This window comes from Ovis aries, chromosome 13 (genome assembly GCF_016772045.2).
Source record: "Ovis aries strain OAR_USU_Benz2616 breed Rambouillet chromosome 13, ARS-UI_Ramb_v3.0, whole genome shotgun sequence".
In the NCBI taxonomy this organism is placed as follows: domain Eukaryota; kingdom Metazoa; phylum Chordata; class Mammalia; order Artiodactyla; family Bovidae; genus Ovis; species Ovis aries.
Genome location: NC_056066.1, coordinates 1,471,016 through 1,493,226, shown reverse-complemented (window position 1 = coordinate 1,493,226; position 22,211 = coordinate 1,471,016). Strand labels below are relative to the sequence as shown.

Below are 22,211 nucleotides of genomic sequence, written 5' to 3'. Positions count from 1 at the left end.
CACATTTTGTCAGAACTCTCCACCATGACCCATCCATCTTGGGTGGTCCTACATGGCATGGGTCATTGAGTTTCATTGAGTTAGACAAGGCTGTGGTGCATGTGATCAGATTGGTTAGTTTTCTGTGATTGTGGTTTTCAGTCTGTCTTTCACAAAGAAAGGTAATGCCAGAGTTTATTCAAACTACCGCACAACTGCACTCATCTCACACACTAGAAAACTAATGCTCAAAATTCTCCAAGCCAGGCTTCAACAGTACATGAACTTTGAACTTCCAGATGTTCAAGCTGAATTTAGAAAAGGCAGAGGAACCAGAGATCAAATTGCCAACATCCATTGGATTATCGAAAAAGCAAGTGAGTTCCAGAAAAAAAAACATTTATTTTTGCTTTATTGACTATGCCAAAGATTTTGACTGTGTGGATCACAACAGACTTTGAAAAACTCTTAAAAAGATGGGAACATCAGAACACCTGACCTGCTTGTTGAGAAATCTGTATGTAGGTCAGGAAGCAACAGTTAGAACTGGATATGGAACAACAGACTGGTTCCAAATAGGAAAAGGAGTATGTCAAGGCTGTATATTGTCACCCTGCTTATTTAACTTATATGCAGAATACATCATGAGAAATGCTGGGCTGGATGAAGCACAAGCTGGAATCAAGATTGCTGGGAGAAATATCAATAACCTCAGATATGCTGATGACACCACCCTTATGGCAGAATGTGAAGAAGAACTAAAGAGCCTTTTGATGAAAGTGAAAGAGGAGAGTGAAAAAGTTGGGTTAAAACTCAACATTCAGAAAACTAAGATCATGGCATCTGGTCCCATCACTTCATGGCAAATAGATGGGGAAACAGTGGAAACAATGACAGACTTTATTTTTGAGTTCCAAAATCATCTGCAGGTGGTGACTGCAGCCATGAAATTAAAAGATGCTTGGTCCTTGGAAGAAAACTTAGGACCAATCTAGACAGCATAGTAAAACGCAGAGACATTACTTTGCTAACAAAGTTCTGTCTAGTCAAAGCTATGGTTTTTCCAGTAGTCATGTATGGATGTAAGAGTTGGACTACAAAGAAAGCTAAGCACTGAAGAACTGATGTTTTTGAACTATGGTGTTGGAGAAGACTCTTGAGAGTTCCTTGGATTTCAAGGAGATCCAACCAGTCAATACTAGAGGAAATCAGTCCTGCATATTCATTGGATGGACTGATACTGAAGCTGAAACTCTAATACTTTGGCCACCTGATGCAAAGAACTGACTCATTTGAAAAGACCCTGATGCTGGGAAAGATTTTAGGTAGGAGGAAAAGGGGATAACAGAGAATGAAATGGTTGGATGGCATCACTGACTCTATGGACATGAGTTTGAGTAAATTCTGGGAGTTGGTAATGGACAGGGAGGCCTGGCATGCTGCAGTCCATGGGGTCTCAAAGAGTTGGGCACAACTGAGTGACTGAACTGAACTGTACTGACCCTGACCTTGGAGATAGCTCTGGTGCATCATGTCCACACCATGGTCTGTCTTATCGAAAATACTTTTAAAACTACATAATTTTGATTTTTAACAAGCTAAGCTTTGTTCCTTTAGGAACAAATGCCTTATTGTGAAATCCAGGCATGTATTTTTCTTTTTTTTTTTTAATGTGGCTTTTGTATGCAACTAATGAAAATAGTATTTCCCTAGCATCCCAAAAATGTTTTAAAAAGGATAATATCTGTGTTTAATATGACAAATGTCCTTCCACTCTGCTCAGTTCCCCTGTGCCTCCCCAGCACTCCCATACTACAGACCCTTCCCTGTAACATTCTGCCTTTTCCAGCTATTTTCAAAAACTCTTACTATAATTCTCCCCTTATAGCATTTACTGTTTTCATTTAAACTTCTACTTAAACTCCAGGAGGCAGAGTGATTAATATCATAAATTTGTTAATAATACTGGTTTTCCAGTAGTCATGTATGGATGTAAGAGTTGGACTATAAAGAAAGCTGAGCACTGAAGAAATGATACTTTTGAACTGTTGTCTTGGAGAAGACTCTTGAGAGTCCCTTGGACTGCAAGGAGAGCAAACCAGTCAATCCTAAAGGAAATACAACCTGACTATTCATTGGAAGGACTGATGCTGAAGCTGAAACTCCAATACTTTGGTCACCTGATGTGAAGAGCCGACTCATAAGAAAAGGCCCTGATGCTGGGAAAGACTGAAGGTGGGAGGAGAAGGGGACGACAGAGGATGAGATGGTTGGATGGCATCACTGACTCAATGGCCATGAGTTTAAGCAAGCTCCAGGAGTTGGTGAAAGACAGAGAAGCCTGGCATGCTGCAGTCCATGGGGTCACAAAGGTTTAGACATGACTGAGCGACTCAACAACCACAACATTGTCGGACTCCCATTAAACTCGCAATGAGATTACATCTATGCATATATTTTCTGGTAAGGGGAAGCCTGTGTGCTTCTTTGGAAAGGAATAATACTAATCTACAGGCTTCCCTGGCGGCTCAGCAGTAAAGAATCCATCTGTAATGCAGGAGAGACAAGTTAGTTCCCTGGGTCAGGAAGACCCTCTGGAGAGGGAAGGGCACCCCACTCCAGTATTCTTGTAGGGAAATCCCATGAAGCGAGGAGCCTGGCGGGCTGCAGTCCATGGGGGTCACAAAAAATTGGACACAACTGAGAGACTAAACAACAGCAACAATAATACTAATATACAGAGAAAATCAGGAGAGAGAGGTAGATAGGCAGAAAGACATAGAAAGAGCTGTGAGTGATTTCTGGCAACTGTCTGTCCACGCCTTCCCTCCTCCCTTGTGAATGGTCAGTCCTTTCTCACGCGATCTACTCTCTGTAATTTTATAGTATATACTCATCTTGTCCAAGTCCAATATAGGTTTCCAACACTTGCAACTGAGAGAATCTTGACAAAAATAAATAAATACATAAAAATTTCACCTCTTAAACCCTAAATAAGATGAAGGAATCTCTGAGTATTAGGCCTAGGATTTCTATTGCATAAGGCATGAAAATTGAACCCAGGAGGATTTTTCATACAATAATTGAAGTGCTTTTTAACTAACCTAAGGGTACCCTCATTTCAATGTATTTTTAAGCAGACAGGCTCTACTCAAAGAGCCATTACATCATATATTAGCCACAAAACTCACCAAAGATAGAAAAGAACAAAAGATTAGTTTAGAATTCCTAGGGGAGAAAAATCAGGAGAGTACACAGTAAACTTAAATGCAGTAAATAACATTTAATTTTAACTTTTAATATGATTCTTTTTCTGACCCAAAGGAATAGACACATTTAAATTATTTTTCTTATTTATTTACCACTCATGACAACTCTCCTAGCTAAGTATTCCAAACCTTCTAAGGAATGAAAAAGAAAAGCCCTTGGGAATATAATGGCATGCTTATTCTCAGCTCCATGCTGAATTTCATTTGGTTTAGTCATTTGAGGGTGAAAGAATGGTTTCCAAGGAGAATAATAACTCCTTAACTCTAACTTGAAAGGGATTAAAAGAAAAAAGTATGTGGACAGAAATTGCCCTGTTTGGAAACTCTCCTAAGAAGGATAATTTGGGGAAGTAGGCAAAGAGCCAACTATAGAATGTTCATGATTGCATTCAGTGTTGTCCAGCTCTTTGTGGCCCATAGACTGCAGCCCACCAGGTTCCTCTGTCCATGGAATTTAATGCAAGAATACTTGAGCAGCTTTCCTACTCCAGGGGTTTTTTCCAGCTTAGGGATCGAACCCACATCTCTCGTGTCTCTTGCATCACAGGTGTATTCTTTACCACCGAACCATCTGGGAAGCCCAATAGAATGTTCATCCTCAGGCAAACTCATTTCCCTTCTCCTTCCACTCACAGCTGGAAGAGAGAGCACCTACTCTTGCTTTTTTAGACACTTTTAAATTTTATATTGGAGTATAGCTGACTAACAATGCTGTGATAGTTTCAGGCCATGGCAGACTGACCCAGCCATCCATACACATGTATCTATTCTCCCCCAAATGCCCTTCCTGACCAGGCCACCACATAAGGCTGAGCAGTCCTCCCTGGAGAGCACTTTCTTTTGTGCTAGTCAAAGCATCCATTCTGCACTCTCACCATAATTTTTTTTTCTATGAAGAATTAATTTATGTTGCATCTAAACTAAATAACAATATATATATTAAACACATTATTGATAATTTAAAAACAAGGGGAATGTTTATACTGGGATGTAAACTGGCTTTTCAAATTGAGAAATATTCATTTATTCATTCCACTCATATTTTCTGAGCACCTATGATGTGCTGGATACTGTGTGATGCTCCAACTAGGAGCTGGCAGACAAGCCCTGTCCAGGTGGAGCTCATTTCACCCACCAGCTCTCTTCTCTTCTCCAAAGGAGGAGAAAGTCTTGGACTAAATGAACAACCATCTTGATCATTTCTGAGGCAGTCTGACATACCTATGAAATTACATTTTACATTTCCATAGCTAAACAGAATTTGGAGCTGCTTATTTGAATCTAAAGATTTAAAGAATCCTTGAAATTTTCTTTTTTACTTTCTGGGTAAAGCAAAAAGTGAAAATGAAAATCTGACTGCAACTCCTAATCAATGTCAATAAGTTGGCCTAATGAATCTATAACATTTAAAATTATTTTTCACTTTTGAAATATACCAAAGTAAATGTCAGTTTCTTAGCTTTCTGGGAAATGTAAATGGGTCAATGTAGCATACTCCCTTGAATGATATTTCTGGTATCCTTTTATAAGGCTATCAACTGGAAATGTTTCGATGCATGAGACAGGGTGCTCAGGGCTGGTGCACTGGGATGACCCAGAGCGATGGGATGGGGAGTGAGGTGGGAGGGGGGTTCAGGGTGGGGAACACATGTACACACATGGCTGATTCATATCAATGTACGGCAAAAACCACTACAATATTGTAAAGTAATTAGCCTCCAACTAAAATAAATAATTTAAAAAATAAAAGAAAAAGAAAGAAAAAAATCAAGACATTTGGTAAATGAAACTCTGAACGAAGTTGAGATGTTTTATCACCGTAGATGATGCTTATGTTTTCTATCTTAACTCTTGAGCCTTGTTTCCTCATCAGTAAAATATGGCATCTAAATGATCTCTAAGATTCCTTTCATAAATTATAAAATTATGTTTCTATCATTATAAATATTTTTTTAGAATTCAATGATGATTTTAAAATGTCCTAAAATAATAAAAGTAGATATTTATGGCCATAAAATATTTATTTTAATGATAAAGGGAATTTATTTTATGATAAAAAGTTTCATTAAAAATAATTCATATATAGTCACTCGGTTGTGTCTGACTCTGTGACCCCACGGACTGTAGCCTGCCAGGCTCCTCTGTCTGTGGAATTTTCCAAGCAAGAATACTGGAGCGGGTTGCCATTTCCTACTCCAGGGCTTCTTCCTGATCCAGGGGTTGAACCCACTTCTCTGGCGTCTTCTGCATTATCAGGAGAATTCTCTAACACTGCACTGCCTGCGAAGCCCTTAATATTTCAGTAGTCCATTTGAAAGCTAGACCTAGAAGATCTGCCCATGAAGATAAACAGCACAGCATGTCAGCTCCTTTTTTCCTTAATGCAAAATAAATCATTTCAAACATCTCTCACTTACCAGATGGAGTGCAATGAGTCTTGTAATTCCAGAGGGCACAAACTAAATTATCAGACTTGTGGATTCTATTTTGGAATTATCCTTTCAGCAAAATTTCTTCCGTTCTCTAAGCTCCTTTAAGTTGGTACAAGACAGGGCTATTATTTTCTTTGCCTTGGGGATGGGTTCTGTTTACTGACTCTTTTCCCTTCATCTTACCTAAATAGTTATCAATTAACACAAAAAATACACTAAGACATACTGTGCACACTCAGACACACACAACAACAACATTTGCTTATTGCTTTAAACTGAAATCCCTGATCATCATTTTAATAGATATGAGAGTTGAATTATCTCTGTAGTCTATAGAAGTCAGAGAGAAACTTAACCAGTATTCTTTTACAAACTTTTTCTTTTAGAAATAAGGATACAGATACTTGAAATGGTGAAATGATTTAGCTCAAGCTGCATAACTAAAAATAGAAGCCATGTCTTCTCATTGTAAATCTTGTACAAACTGTCCTTTGATAAAGAATGGTGACTATGTTCTAGGCACGGTGTTAAGTTTTCCGTGGATTATTTTATTGACTCTCACATCCAAACTATGAGGGCTATGTGTTGATTTTTGCAAAGAAAAATAGCCCTAATTCTCCACCATTCCCTGCATTCACTCTTTGCAATGACTTGCAGGTCCGGTGAAAGAGATACAGTCTGTTTCACTACCCCTTGTATCTGGGTGAACCTTCTGACTTGCTTGGAGGAAGATATTATAAGACCTGTCAAAAACTTGCCGCCTTCTGCTGCTCTCAATTAGAATCCTTTCCAACTTCCATGCAGACAAGCCCAGGTTAGCCTTGCTGGATGATGAGAGAGGCGTGTTAGTCACCTGCCCAGACCAGCTGACAGTCAGCCAAACTTCAGGAGCAGAGTCTCTAGGTAACTGGCAAGTGAATCACAGACACGTGAATGAGCTCAGCCAAGAGCAGAAGATCCTTCTAGAAAAGTCAAGTTCAAATTGCTCCACAAAGAAACATGGGCTAAATAAACAGTTGTTATTTTAAGTTTTGAGGTGTGTATTATGCAACATAGCTAAAGAATATGGATAGGCATACTACTAGAAGGTTTGTCTGTCTTCACAACTGTGTTCTTAACCATGGTGAGCCTCTGAGGGTAGGGACTACATTTAGGCTGGGGCCTCGGGAATCCCCCCACCAGTATAAGAGCTGTGGTAGGCCTTCAGTAACTATAGCTTATATGACTACATAAGCATATTTTACACTCTCTAACTCGCCCAACTTCCCAAAATAATCAATTAAAAGACACAGCATAGACTCTGTAGGTCAAACGAATAAGACAGTCCAGCAGAAAACTAGGCAGTGGATATAAATTGTTTGCAGAAAAAAGAAATACAAATGGGCAATACACACATGGAAATATGTTCCTTTTTTCATAATTCAATCAATAGAAATGGCAATAAATATAATGTCTATATATTTATCCATAGCTATCTATCTATCTGAGCTTCGCAGGTGGCACTAGAGTTAAAGAACCTGCTTGCCAATGCAGGAGACTTAGAGCCTCAGGTTCAATCCCTGAGTTGGGAAGATCCCTTGGAGGAGGGCACGGCAACCCACTCCAGTGTTCTTAGCTCACACTCACTCACTCAATCTATCTGTCTAACCTAGAAGAACGTCAGTTCAATGAGTTATGCAATGATAATCAGGAAGACTGACAAATCAGAACACATTTTGACAATTATTTCATTCTTTATTTCACTACTAAAGCCTTTTATTTATTTGTCATTTCTTTTTTGGTAGAGAAAGTAAAGTTTTCAGGAAAGCTAGATCATCTATTCCCCCAGAAAAATGACCTACATCAAAGTCAGAATATTGGAAGAAGACAGATCACACCACCACAACCACAGTAGATTAGTTACTTCCTGACACTGAAGTTACTCCTGGTACACAGAGAACCAGAGACAGCAGAAAATTCAAGATTGGCTTCCAGAAAGGCTGCAGCAGCAAATAATGCTGATAGAAATCATCAGAAAAGAAGATGCTGAGCTCCCTCAGTCACAGGACATCAATATTCTTATCTTCACTGGACAGATGAGAAAACAGAAGCCCTCGGTGGGGGATTGGTGGCCAGAAATGATGACATTTGACCCCACACCCTCACTCATCATCGCTTACATCTTGATGGGCTGTTCCCTTAGCAGCTGGTCAGTATCTACCCAGGGCTTTCACTGTGAAACATAACCCTCATTCCCCAGAGTTGACAGGGAACTGGAGCACTCAGTGAACACTCAGCAGGTGCTACTGTGGGTTTGAGGCCCAAGACTGCTTGCCAATGGGACGGACGGGAGGGTATATGAGAATAATCCCCACCAGGAGATCCACGTGAAGGAAGGAGAAATGCACGGTTTGGAACACGTGGGACACAGAGTATGAGAAAGAGGAGGAAAGGTGCAGAGGACAGCACACTAAGCCTCTGCAGAGGGTAAAGAGAAGGGTGCTGTGAGAGGGGGTGCCCCTGAGAGGGAGAGAGAGGATGGAAGACGGAACAGTGGGTCTAACCCTGTGGCAACTGAGAAGCGACCCCGTGGATGTCACCGTAAAACCTCTTCTCCTTGAGCTGTGGGTATTGTGCCTTGAATGTGATGCTGGGGCTGATTCTGAGAGTAATCAAGAACCCTCAGAGGGACCGCCTAAGAATTTCTCTTACCAAACTCATATTTAAAATTAAGAGCTTTTCCTAATGGTATCAGGGTCAGCTTATGGCAGCTGATGAAAAACAGGTAAGTTAGAGCAGATTTCCCAAACATAAGAGTTCTTTCCTGAACACAGAGCCTTCACTGGGCTCCACAAACCCCCAAGATAGTTATGAAAATTTTTCGGGGGGTGCAAACACTTGCATGGGGTCAGGGAACTGACATCTTTATTTTCACTTATGCCCAACTGAAAGTGCTTCTATCATGAACACAGGCAGGAAATCACAGAGGGGATTTCCATAGGATCTGTCCCTTTTATGACTAAGAGATAACCATTCCGCTTGATGGTCAAGGTGTGAGGAGTAGAGACATATTTTCTATCTCAGCCAAGAACGTTATGTTTATTCAAAAACACATTTTGAGCAAAGGCTCTAAAACCTGTTTCTGTAACTTTAATGTATAGCAAGTCATCTAGGCTTCTTATCAAAATGCAAATTGTGATTTAGCAGGCCTGGGGTGGGACCTGAGACTCTGCATGTCTAACAGGCTGGCTTCAGGTGATTTGGGGATCTCACTGTGAGTAATTAGGCTACAGAGCTGTTTGCACATAGGATTTTAAGGCTAATGATTCCTATTTGGACAGTAGAATAAGTCCTCTGAAGCTACAGAGTGTATCAAGCTTGGTGTGCCTCCTATGAAAACATGAACAGTCACCTCAGAATATTCTTTTGGTTTTTATCAATTTTTATGGTTAGGCAAACTGTCCTCACACCTGTGTCTCTGTATCAGTCTGCTGATATCTCTGTGGTGTCAATTCTCACGTGGTGTCATGACTGGAGCACACGTTCCCTGCGTGTGTGCTGATCACATCTTTCTCATCTGTATCTCCAGCATCTATCAGAGGGTTTGGCAGATATTAAGTTGTAATGAATATTTGGCAGGGAGTTTATAGATGTGGTTTCTTTCTCAATCCTTGAACTGTGGGTTTACATTTGCATTTAATTCCCAAAGCAATTTTAGGAGATAAAATACCTTCTGCTTAATTTTCCTCATCACCCGAATACTCCTTTTTACCTGCGGCCTTCTTGCTGTTTAATTACACTTCCATTAGTCTCATTTAGCCTAAAAGGACATTTTTAATTCAGAACCATAACCAAAGATAGAATTGACACGTCCAGGTGTCTTTCAATCAAAATACTTCCTGGTAGAACAATTTCTAGTTACCACAAGTGGGGTTAAAGTTCTAATCCACATGTCAGCTAAAGACATGTCATATAAATGGAGGATGCTCTGAAATGGCTTTAGAATAAACTCTGTGTTGCTCTAAATCCTAGATGTTTGGATCTTAGCCTTCTTAATAAGGGCCCACACAATTGTGTTCAAAGGCACTGGGGCATTCTCTAACCCCAGATCCACAATCACAGTGGTGAATGAGGCAGCATTTCAAGTAGGTTCCATACATTTGGCCTGAAAGGTCAGATTGGCTTGGACACATGCATTTGCTTTTCTGAAAACCCTTTAAAGCTTTCACTATGGACTCACTCGTTCCTTCCCGGGGAGAAGGAGTCAGAAGCACGTGTTCTGGGATTGTCACCTACACTGGGAGTTTCACCAGCTCCCCTGCTCCAGTGGCCCTTCCGGTGGCTTTTCCCACCTGTAAGTTCAGCTTGGTCTTCTACAGCTCCTGCCAACCTTCTCCTTCAGGGGAAAGTCTGTCCAGCAGCTTTTTATGCCCCATCTGGTGGTATCTGATGTGGTGTCAACACTCACGTAAAATTACCCCTGGGACTTTGAGCTTGTGTAGCTATTTCTTGGGATTTCTGCACCTCATTTCTGAAACTCAAGTCTCCTTATCCCCAGGAGGCCCTTCTGGAATGTTTGGGTTTCTGTTTCTACTCACACCCCTAATTTTTATTTTAGGAATCTGCTATGAATCCTGGGATTCCCTCTTATTCCATCATATCTCTTCTGAATAGCCATGTTTCTTTTCTTGGGAAAAGGATCCTGCTGTGGACTGGTGCTCTGAGGAAACTCCAAATGATTATGCCTGCATTGCTTAGTATTTGTGGTTCAAAAACTAACTACTTTAGTTCATCACGGAAAGTCACTACATTTCTCTTAAGTTTTTAAACTGCAAAATGGGCTGACAATAGTACTAACTGGTAGTGTTCTGAAGATTAAATTGGATACTTTCTGTAAATGATTTAGCACAGCGTATGGCCCCATGGGGAGTGTTCAATACACAGTTGCTACTTTAATTTTTATGATTGTTATTATTTCTGGAGTCCTAGATATGGGTGACTGAGAAGACCAATGGTAGTAGACTGTAGCTCCCAAAGCCATTCTCTCCTGTTAAAATTCACTTGTACTTTCTCAGGTCCAGCAAGGCAATCTCTAGCTTATAGGAAACCTGACCTCTACCCAACCGTAATTTCACTGCTTGATCTTATTTCAATAGTTCAAAAATAAGGCAGCCCCTCAACAGCATGTGGAGCTTTTAAAAATAAATCCTTGAGCCCAATGTTTAGGTTTAGAGCAGTGGGTCTCAAAAGGGGGGCCTGGGACCAGAAGCGTCAGAATTGCCAGCCCCACACTAGGCTTGCTGAATTTACAGTTCAGCGTAGGGTCCAACAATCTGTGATTTAACCACCCTCCAGGTGATTCTGATGCTGCTCAGGTTGACACTAACTGACCAAGTGGAATCTGATTTTTGACAAGCTCCTCTTGTGATTTTGACCTGCTCTTTCACATACTATCACTGCAAACTAGACTAGTAATAGAACAAGAGCATTACCTTGAATCATCTAAGACACAGTCATGACGAAACTATTCACTGTTTACCACCTACCAGCAGAGAAAGCTTCAGAATTCTCTTACATGGAGAGGCCTCCAGCAATGAAATGAACAGAACATATAAATGTCTCTTAGAATCCATTTACCCTAGGTACACTAATTTTTATTATACTTACTCACTTGTTTTGTTTTTGGCATGAACTTATTTTCAAGGCTACTTTATTGCTTGATTCATTTAATTTATCTGTCACCAAACATTTATCATGTCCCTATTATGTATCAAGCCATCAACAACAATGAAATGCAAGCTGGTGCAGTAACTATGGAAAACTTTCTGGCGGTCGCTCAAAAAAGTAAAAGGGGACTTGCCGTGTGATCCAGGAATACCACTCCTGCGCATATATCTGGACGAAGTCATAATTCAAAAAAATACATGCACCCGTGTGTTCATAGCAGTGGCGACTGGCTAATGGGGCTTCTCAGATGGCATGGTGGTAAAGAATCTGCCTGCCAATGCAGGAGACACAAGAGACGTGGGTTCAGTCCCTGAGTCAGGAAGACCCCATGGAGTAGGAAATCCAATATTCATGCCTGGAAAATTCCATGGGCAGAGGAGTCTGATGGGCTATATACTCCAGGGGGTGGCAAAGGGTTGGACATGACTGAGCACCGCACAGCAGCAGCACATTGGCTACTGACAACAGCCAAGACAGGGACGCAACCTAAGTGCCCATCTGCAGATGAATGGATAAAGAGGATGTGGTACACGTATACGACGAAGTGTGACTCAACCATAGCAGAGCGAACTAACGCCATGTGCGGCAAAATGGATCGGCTTAGAGATTATCATACTAAACGAAGGTAAGTCAGAGGGAGACAAATACCCTATGATTCCACATGGTATCACTTACATATGGAATCTAGAATACGACACAAATGCACCTGTCTAGGAAACAGACTCACAGACACAGAGAACAGACCTGTGTTTGCCGAGAAGAGGTGGGAGAGGGACAGACTGTGAGTTTAGGATTAGCCGATTCAAAGTATTATGTAGAGGATGGATAAGCAACAAAGTGCTACTGTATAGCACAGGAAACTACATTTCTCCAAAGACATACAGATGGCAAACAAACACATGAAAGAATGCTCAACACCACTCACTATCAGAGAAATGCAAATCAGGACCACAATGAGGTACCACTTCACACCAGTCAGAATGGCTGCGATCCAAAAGTCTGCAAGCAATGAATGCTGGAGAGGGTGTGGAGAAAAGGGAACCCTCCTACACTGTTGGTGGGAATGCGAACTAGTACAGCCACTATGGAGAACAGTGTGGAGATTCCTTAAAAACTACAAATAGAACTGCCTTATGACCCAGCAATCCCACTGCTGGGCATACACACCAAGGAAACCACAATTGAAAGAAACACGTGTATCCCAATGTTCATCGCAGCACTGTTTATAATAGCCAGGACCTGGAAGCAACCTAGATGTCCATCAGCAGATGAATGGATAAGAAAGCTGTGGTACATATACACAATGGAGTATTACTCAGCCATTAAAAAGAATACATTTGAATCAGTTCTAATGAGGTGGATGAAACTGGAGCCTATTATACAGAGTGAAGTAAGCCAGAAAGAAAAACATCAATACGGTATACTAATGCATATATATGGAATTTAGAAAGATGGTAATGATAACCCTGTATGCGAGACAGCAAAAGAGACACAGATGTATAGAACAGTCTTTTGGACTCTGTGGGAGAGGGAGAGGGTGGGATGATTTGGGAGAATGGCATTGAAACATGTATAATATCATATAAGAAACAAATCGCCAGTCTAGGTTTGATGCAGGATACAGGATGCTTGGGGCTGGTGCACTGGGATGACCCAGAGAGTTGGTATGGGGATGGAGGTAGGAGGGGGGTTCAGGATTGGGAACATGTGTATACCTGTGGTGGATTCATGTTGATATATGGCAAAATGAATACAGTATTGTAAAGTAAAATAAAGTAAAATTTAAAAAAGATTCTCAAAAAATAATAAACCCTCCAATATAGGTAATTATAATAAAAACAAATGTACTAATTTCAAAAAAAAAATCCGGTGATAGGCTATAATGGAAAAGAATTTTTAAAACATGTATGTATACATATAATTGATGTTTTTGAACTGTGGTGTTGGAGAAGACTCATGAGAGTCCCATGGACTGCAAGGAGATCAAACCATTCAATTCTAAAGGAAGTCAGTCCTGAATATTCACTGGAAGGACTGATGCTGAAGCTCCAATACTTCTGCCACCTGATGTGCGGAATTGGCTCATTTGAAAAGACCCTGATGCTGGGAAAGATTGAAGGTAGCAGGAGAAGGAGATGACAGAGGATGAGATGGTTGGATGGCATCACTGACTTGATGGACATGAATTTGAGCAAGCTCTGGGAGTTGGTGATGGACAGGGAAGCCTGGCATGCTGCAGTCCATGGGGTCACAAAGAGTCAAACACGACTAAGCAACTGGACTGAACTGAACTGATATATAATGGAATCACTTTGCTGTACAGCAGAAATTAATACAACATCATAAATCAACTATATTTCAATAAAGGGCTTCCCTCGTGGCTCAGATGGTAAAGAATCTGTTCACAATGCTGGAGACCCTGATTCCGTCCCTGGGTTGAGAAGATCCCCTGGAGAAGGGAATGGCAACCCACTCCACTGTTCTTGTCCATTATTCCATGGACACAGGAGCCCAGCAGGCTACAGTCCTTGGGGTTGCAAAGAGTCGGACATGACTGAGCAACTAACACTTTGACTTTCATTAAAAAAAAGAAAAAAATGGAGTGTCACAATTACTGAGAAAATGTTTTGGAGGACAAAACTGATCATTCATGGAAATGATGGCATTTCCTTTCATAGGGAGCCTCAGAAACTGAGTGGACAACATTCCATACTGGCCACTTAAATATTGTCTTTTAGATTCTAAACCTAGGCAAGTGGATTGTATAAACTTTTCTGCTCTTTTTATACCACTGCAAAACTACACTACTGCATAAAAAGTGAACCATTATTTGCAGTATGTTCTTAATTTTCTTAAATATAAGTATTTTCCAATTCCTTGTAAGATTTTCAAAATATCCCCCCAAATGATTATAGCCAAAAAATGAATTAGTGAAAATAAAAATAAAGCATAGCCTCATTGGAGAACAGAGAGGAGTTCAGAAAAGATGTTAGAATAATGGAATTTGCAAAATATTAGTATAGTAGATGCTATTTGCCTCATGTAATTTCCATTTCTAAGAAATGATGACTTTGTTGCTTTTTAAAATCCAGCTCCTAAGTTTTGATTATGCTTTCATGTCAAGCATGTGTTAAATCACATGTCACAATATGGATCTGAGAAATGCATCTTACCTCTCTCCATAACCTGGTAACAAAAGAAGATTACTCAATAAGGAAGCAAAATGAAAGTGCCAGCCAAACTTGCTGCTGCCTCCTGTTAACAGTATCCAAGAGAATCAAACATGTATTCCTATGGCCAATCCACGTATGGCGAAAACCATCACAATATTGTAAAGTAATTATCCCTTCAATTAAATAAATTAATTTTAACAATATTCTTTATAGAAAAAAAGTTTTGGGTATAGACACATAAATCACATTTTTCAGGCTTACCAGTTTAATGTGTTCTCGCTTCTGGTATTTTTCGCTATAATACTGCTCTTGTCGAAGATTAAGCAGCTGCTGCTGCTGTTTGTCCTTCAGATCTACTAACTTTTGGGTCATTTCGGCATCCAGGGCAGCAAGGTCTTGTTCAATTGTTGATGAGACGTGGTCAGGGCTACTGGGTTCTGATCTGCAGAGACAAAGAGATCGGCTCACAAAATGTGCAGTTCAGAGCAAGGTAGAGAGAGGGCTGCTCAGCAAAGTCCTTCCTAGAGAGAGGAATGTGTTTGGAAATAAATAGTCAATAAACCACTTGAGACAGAGGCTGATACCCCAAGGACAAGCTTAGCAAGAGAGAGTCTCCAAACACGGAAAGTAGATGAAATCTGGGTTGTTCTACAAAGAGGTAGGGGCCGAAAAGGAAAGCCAGGTAGCTAGGTTTCCTCATGGTGGTGCCGAAGAGGATAAGCCTCTTTGGGAAAAACAATGTCTAATAAGGACTTTTTGAGGCTTTTGTTCTTTTAACATAGAATGTATAACGCAATTCCCAGCTACATCTCTTGTATGCATTTCCTATACATTTCTCCCATACAGCATTGATAATGCTGTAGGGGAGTTAAAAAGGTGCTGAATTTTGCTTCCAGATGGTACAGATTGACAACAGACAGCATACGCAGACGGCACGGCAACACTCCCACCTGACATGTTCTGTTTCTTGACATCTTTTAATAGCAAAGATTTGTCATTAACATAGTTTTCTCTGGGAGCTGAACCAACTTCATTGATATCTCCACCCAAACGTCACTTTGGTTCCAAGAGAAAGGAGGATGAATTGAGTTCATTATAATATATTTGTCAAGAGCTCACTCTGTGCAAGGGGAGTTCCTTTGAGTTATTCATAGAGAATTACACAGATATTTAGAAGTTTAGGACTAATGTTGAAACAAAACAAAGCAATTCTCACTAACTTATTATTGTGCTAAAGTACATAGTGTGGTTCCTTCAAAGTTTGTGCTCTGACTTCTTTAGGTCAAATAGAAAGAGAGGCAGTGTTGGAAACAGTACTAGGAGCAGGTTTGTTCTGTTAATTTACATAGAAACCTCTGCAGGAAGAACCACCCAGAACATCAGATTCTGTCTCTGTGCTTTCACTTGTGACCAAGTGGAAGAGGTTTCTTGGATCAGCTGGTACTGATTCCTCTTGCTTTCTCTTTGAATTAGGCCAACACAATAGTGCCCTATGGAGAAGCAGTTGGTAGAAGCTAGTGTTAAGATCCTAATTTGTCAAATAAAGCACTCAGAATTCCCTCAAAGATCTAAACATCGGCATCGCATGGCAGGATTGAAGTGGCCCTCTAGTCTGCACGAATATAAGTCTATTTATCAGCATCAGAGTGTTGGTGGGGCGACCTCTGTCTTGGCACAAACATGAGATACATTTGTCATCTTCTGTAGCAGGAAACTGAAGCAGTCAGAAGAGAAAGGTGATGCTTGAATGAGGGACAGCCACCACAGCAGAGGCACCAGGGTTACATTTCGTGACCACTCAGCAGGTGACAGGGATGCTCTGCTTGGCTTCTGGCTTTCACGATAAGCCAACTAGAAGGCACAACCACCTCCAGTTTGTATCTGAGGAAACAGGTTCAGTGAGGCAGTTTTTCTGAGGACACAGTATGAGGGAGCGGCAGTGCTGCCTGCCATAGGACAGCCATCTAGAAAGTGCGGTCTATGCTCTGGGAACAACACAGTGCCCGATGGAAACTGTCTTTGAATGATCTGCTCTTTGCATTAGGTGGAAGCTCAGTTGAGATGATAGGTATTTGAATAAGAAACTAATCTAATATAATATTGCACACATGAAACTTACAAACCAATGTTACCTCAATAAAAATACATCTGAAATGTAGTTATTAAATCATTTAGAAAGAACAAGCCCATTACATATTCAGTTCAGTTCAGTTCAGTCGCTTAGTCGTGTCCGACTCGTTGCGACCCCACGAATCGCAGCATGCCAGGCCTCCCTGTCCATCACCAACTCCCGGAGTTCACTCAAACTCATGTCCATTGAGTCAGTGATGCCATCCAGCCATCTCATCCTCTGTCATCCCCTTCTCCTCCTGCCCCCAATCCCTCCCAGCATCAGAGTCTTTTCCAATGAGCCAACTCTTCTCATGAGGTAGCCAAAGTACTGGAGTTTCAGCTTTAGCATCATTCCTTCCAAAGAAATCCCAGGGCTGATCTCCTTCAGAATGGACTGGTTGGATCTCCCTGCAGTCCAAGGGACTCTCAAGAGTCTTCTCCAACACCACAGTTCAAAAGCATCAATTCTACGGTGCTCAGCCTTTTTCACAGTCCAACTCTCACATCCATACGTGACCAGTGGAAAAACCATAGCCTTGACTAAATGGACCTTTGTTGGCAAAGTATTGTCTCTGCTTTTCAATATGCTATCTAGGTTGGTCATAACTTTTCTTCCAAGGAGTAAGCGTCTTTTAATTTCATGGCTGCAGTCAGCATCTGCAGTGATTTTGGAGCCCCCAAAAAGAAAGTCTGACACTGTTTCCACTGTTTTCCCATCTATTTCCCATGAAGTGATGGGACCAGATGCCATGATCTTCGTTTTCTGAATGTTGAGCTTTAAGCCAACTTTTTCACCCTCCTCTTTCACTTTCATCAAGAGGCTTTTTAGTTCCTCTTCACTTTCTGCCATAAGGGTGATGTCATCTGCATATCTGAGGTTATTGATATTTCTCCCAGCAATCTTGATTCCAGTTTGTGCTTCTTCCAGCCCAGCGTTTCTCATGATGTACTCTGCATATAAATTTAAAAGAGCAGGGTGACAATATACAGCCTTCATATACTCCTTTTCCTATTTGGAACCAGTCTGTTGTTCCATGTCCACTTCTAACTGTTGCTTCCTGACCTGCATGTAGGTTTCTCAAGAGGCAGGTCAGGTGGTCTGGTAGTCCCATCTCTTTCAGAATTTTCCACAGTTGATTGTGATCCACACAGTCAAAGGCTTTGGCATAGTCAATAAAGCAGAAATAGATGTTTTTCTGGAACTCTCTTGCTTTTTCCATGATCCAGCGGATGTTGGCAATTTGATCTCTGGTTCCTCTACCTTTTCTAAAACCAGCTTGAACATCTGGAAGTTCATGGTTCATGTACTGCTGAAGTCTGGCTTGGAGAATTTTGAGCATTACTTTACTAGTGTGTGAGATGAGTGCAATTGTGCGGTAGTTTGAGCATTCTTTGGCATTGCCTTTCTTTGGGATTGGAATGAAACTGACCTTTTCCAGTCCTGTGGCCACTGCTGAGTTTTCCAAATTTGCTGGCATATTGAGTGCAGCACTTTTACAGCATCATCTTTCAGATTTTAAAATAGCTCAACTGGAATGCCATCACCTCCACTAGCTTTGTTTGTAGTGATGGTTTCTAAGCCCCACTTGACTTCACACTCCAGAATGTCTGGCTCTAGGTGAATGATCATACCATTGTGATTATCTTGGTCGTGAAGATCTTTTTTGTACAGTTCTTCTGTATATTCTTGCCACCTCTTCTTAATATCTTCTGCTTCTGTGAAGTCCATACCATTTCTGTCCTTTATCGAGCCCATCTTTGCATGAAATGTTCCCTTGGTATCTCTAATTTTGTTGAAGAGATCTCTAGTCTTTTCCATTCTGTTGTTTTCCTCTATTTCTTTCCATTGATCGCCGAAGAAGGCTTTCTTATCTCTTCTTGCTATCCTTTGGAACTCTGCATTCAAACGCTTATATCTTTCCCTGAGCTTCCCTGATGGCTCAGATGGTAAAGAGTTGCCTGTACTGTGGGAGACCTGGGTTCAACCCCTGGGTTGCAGAGATGCCCTGGAGGAGGGCATGGCAACCCACTCCAGTGTTTTTGCCTGGAGAGTCCGCATGGACAGAGAAGCTTGGTGGGGTCGCAAAGAGTCGGACATGACTGAGTGACTCAGCACAGCACACACACACATTAACATATTTTGTGAAAATAACTATACTTTCTAAACACAAAGAAAGTCAGTGGGATTTTATGGACATTATGTCCATTTATTACTCTGAGGTGTTCTCAGGATTTTCGCATGTATCATAGGGAGATGGACAAACATAATCAGATCTCAGTGGCTTTGCCTCTTGGAAAAAAAGTTTCTCCTGATGCATTTTCTGATGCTAGATGCTTAAGAATTTTTGTTTGTTTGTTGAAAGAAAGTATAGAAAAATAACCAAGGGATGATGTTTCTGCATCGTCCTCAAAAACAAGGTTGAAGACATTATTCCCTTTTGCCTAATGTTGCCTGCATATGATCCAAGAGATACATTGAATCTTTTTCTTTGTGATTTATTAGTGATACCAGGAAAATGTTTCTTCCTCTTAGAAAAGAAAGCAAGTTTCGTTTAACCAGATAAGGAGAATTATCTAACCCACATTTCCTTTTCTCAGAAGCTAAGAGCTAACTTCAGGGTTCAAGGACAGAAATTACATTAAAAGGTTAGTGCTGTCCAGTTGAAATATAATATGGGCCATGTATTTGATTTTTTTTGACATCGCTATCTTAAGAATAAAAAAGAAATGGGTAAAATAAAGTTTAATAATGTATTTTGCATAGCTTGATCATTTCAGTATAGAATTAAAGTAAAATCAATATATGTTAATTTAAAACATGAGTTTTCTAGTGAAGTCTTTGGATTCTGGTGTGTATCTTGTACTTGAAAAACACTTTAATTACAGTGTGTCACTGTTTGTGGCTAATGACTCACGCACTAAGCAGCAGGTCTGGCAGCTGGTAGACAGGCTGTGTGCATGTGTATGTGTGTGCTTTTTGGGTTGTTTTCCTACTTTTATAGGATTTGATTTTCATGTCTTCTATGATAAGCTACTTCAGTATTCTATTGGAAGTTTGCATGATATGACTTATAAGTAAATAAATATAGGAATAAACAAATGACTAAATATATAGCACTAACATAGACATTCAGGAGAAGTTTTAGGCCAAGCTTTGCCTGAACTGTTTGTAACTGTGGGTAAATGTTAAGCCTTTAGTTTTCAGATTCCTCCTTGAAGAATTGACAGCAGTTCACCTAGATGGCTTCTAAGGCTGCTCCAGGCCTAAAAAAATGATGATTTTGCAGATTTTAAAACCCATGTACTAGATCTTGATTGCTTTAAAGTTAAGCACATGTTAAAGCATATGTCACAAGATGCATCTGGAAAAGGCCTCTTACCTCGCTCCAACTTGGCATCGGGATTGGAATACGGAGTAAGGAAGTAAAAGGAAGGAATGGTACCGCCTTCCTGACTCAGTTTTCATGCTCTCATATTTTCCCACACTACCATCTTAGGCACGCTGGGGTGATAACTGAATAGGTCATGTTCATTGCTATGCCCCCATTGGTTGAATGAATATGTGAGAGATGCTTCTCCCCAGAACTATCTGAGTACCTGGAACTGTGGGGCTTAGGCCCTGAAAAGGCATTATCTGGACAGAGGTCTGTGGGTTGCAGATAGGGCAGCAAAGGGTAGTAGAGATTCTCTTTTCAGTGAGACCAGTCGCCTCTTCAGTGAGGTTCTGGACCATGGCGAAATGTCATATCCCCCAGGTTGCAAGCTGCAGGCTCACCTGCATCAGTCACGTTCAAATCTTAGCAGCCCCATGGACCATATGCAACCCATCAGGTCCTCTGTCCATGGGATTTTCCCAGCAAGAATACTGAAATGGGTCGTCATGCTCTCCTCCAGGGGGTCTTGCCGACCCAGGGATCGACCTTGTGTCTCCTGCATTGTATATCAGCTGCAATATGGCTAGTCAACCAGCTGGTCTTGGGCCTACAGGCTAGAACTCAAGGGGAGTACTTCCTGTGTATCTAGTCTCAAAATCTGGTCAAATGAAGAAATTCACAAGCAAAAGTAAACTGAGGGGACACCAGAGCTGTAGAGAGAGGAGGAGGGGGTTGGGTGGCTTTCCTTCTTGCAGTGGTATAGATCCAAAACATGGTACAAAACACTGAAAATCATCAACTATATTTCAGTTTAAAAAATCAAGTAAAGACCACAACATGACAATTTGCAAAGGAAGAAATATAAATTGACAATAAATATGCCAAAAATTCAACTTAACAAAGAAGTGCAGATTAAGATACTAAAAGCATCAATTTTTCCTTGACCGGTTTGCACTTTCATATCTTGCTGATAGCTATAAACTGAAAACAGAAAAGTCTTTAAATTGATCTAGGGATCTCATTTCTAGAATTTTAAGAAAATAATTAAGAATATGTGAAAGATTTATCCATACATATTTATCGCTACATTTCTTGCAATAGCAAATAATAAAAAGAAAAAAACACCCTTATGTTCAACAATAGAAAATCATTTAAATTGTAGTTTGTCCATTAAAAAAAAAACACTGAAAATCCACGCAAATGACTTTCTTCCTTTATGCTATAAAACACAGAAAAAATACCCATTCAACTTACTTTTTCTTATTGTCCTTTTTGGCTGTCTTTTCCAGAGCTGCTCTCCTTCTCAAGTAGTCGTTCTGGATTTCATTGTATTTTGTAGTGTGCTCTTTGATGAGGTCGGTGGTTTTCTTGTGGTGTCTCTTAACCAGGTCTTTCATTTCCTTGTAGTGCTTCTTTTGAAGTTTCACAAACGACTTCTGCTGCTTTAGCTCTTCAATCGTCTGCGCTTCTACTTCTGCAACAAATGGATATGAGAGCTGAGAAGGTTGGGAGGGCTCCGTGGGCAGAGCCGTGGCTGCTGAGCAGTTATCTGTCTGACCCTGGCCCACCGGCTGGAGGGCAGGGCTTGCAGGTTGGACGGTGCTCCCGGGTGCTGGCTATTGCTTGCTAACTTTGTGACTATGTTACCAAATTTCTCAGACTCAGTTTCTTTACTGGTAAGTTTTTTAAAGGTTAGAGTTCCCCAGAAACAGAGCCCAAGGCTCTGTGTGATCTACCGCAGGGCCCTCCGGAGGGGAGTGAGGGCAACAGGTACGGAAGCAGCAGCAGCTGATGCGGTCTCGGCCAGGGTCTGCTTCTGCCTGACCCCAGGGGGCGCTCTGCAGCTGTGAACTGTACTACAGGGTCAGTTTCACCTTGAAGCAACATACTTGGCAATGTCAGTGGGAGAGGCATAAGCTCCCTGGAGAGGGGGCTTCCTTTCAGCTGGGGGCAATTTTCTTTCTTTTAATGAAAGACCTCCTACACAATCTTCATCTCTCCCTGTGGTTTGCTGCTGCTTTTGCTAAGTTGCTTCAGTCTTGTCTAACTCTGTGCGACCCCAGAGGTGGCAGCCCATCAGGCTCCCTCGTCCCTGGGATTCTCCAGGTAAGAACACTGGAGTGGGTTGCCATTTCCTTCTCCAATGCATGAAAGTGAAAAGTGAAA

General features: G+C 41.0%; 1 protein-coding gene across 2 annotated transcripts in view; it reads right to left on the bottom strand.

Moving 5' to 3' along the window:
• PLCB1 (phospholipase C beta 1) overlaps window positions 1-22,211 on the bottom strand; it is an 857,274-nt gene that overhangs the window by 111,767 nt on the left and 723,296 nt on the right. For both annotated transcript variants that reach the window (XM_042230393.1, XM_060397115.1), the window contains exons 26-27: window positions 21,300-21,519; window positions 14,821-15,001 (exon numbers count right to left, since the gene is read on the bottom strand). In XM_042230393.1, the coding sequence (XP_042086327.1) occupies window positions 14,821-15,001; window positions 21,300-21,519 (401 nt within the window). The remainder of the gene's footprint in view (window positions 1-14,820; window positions 15,002-21,299; window positions 21,520-22,211) is intronic.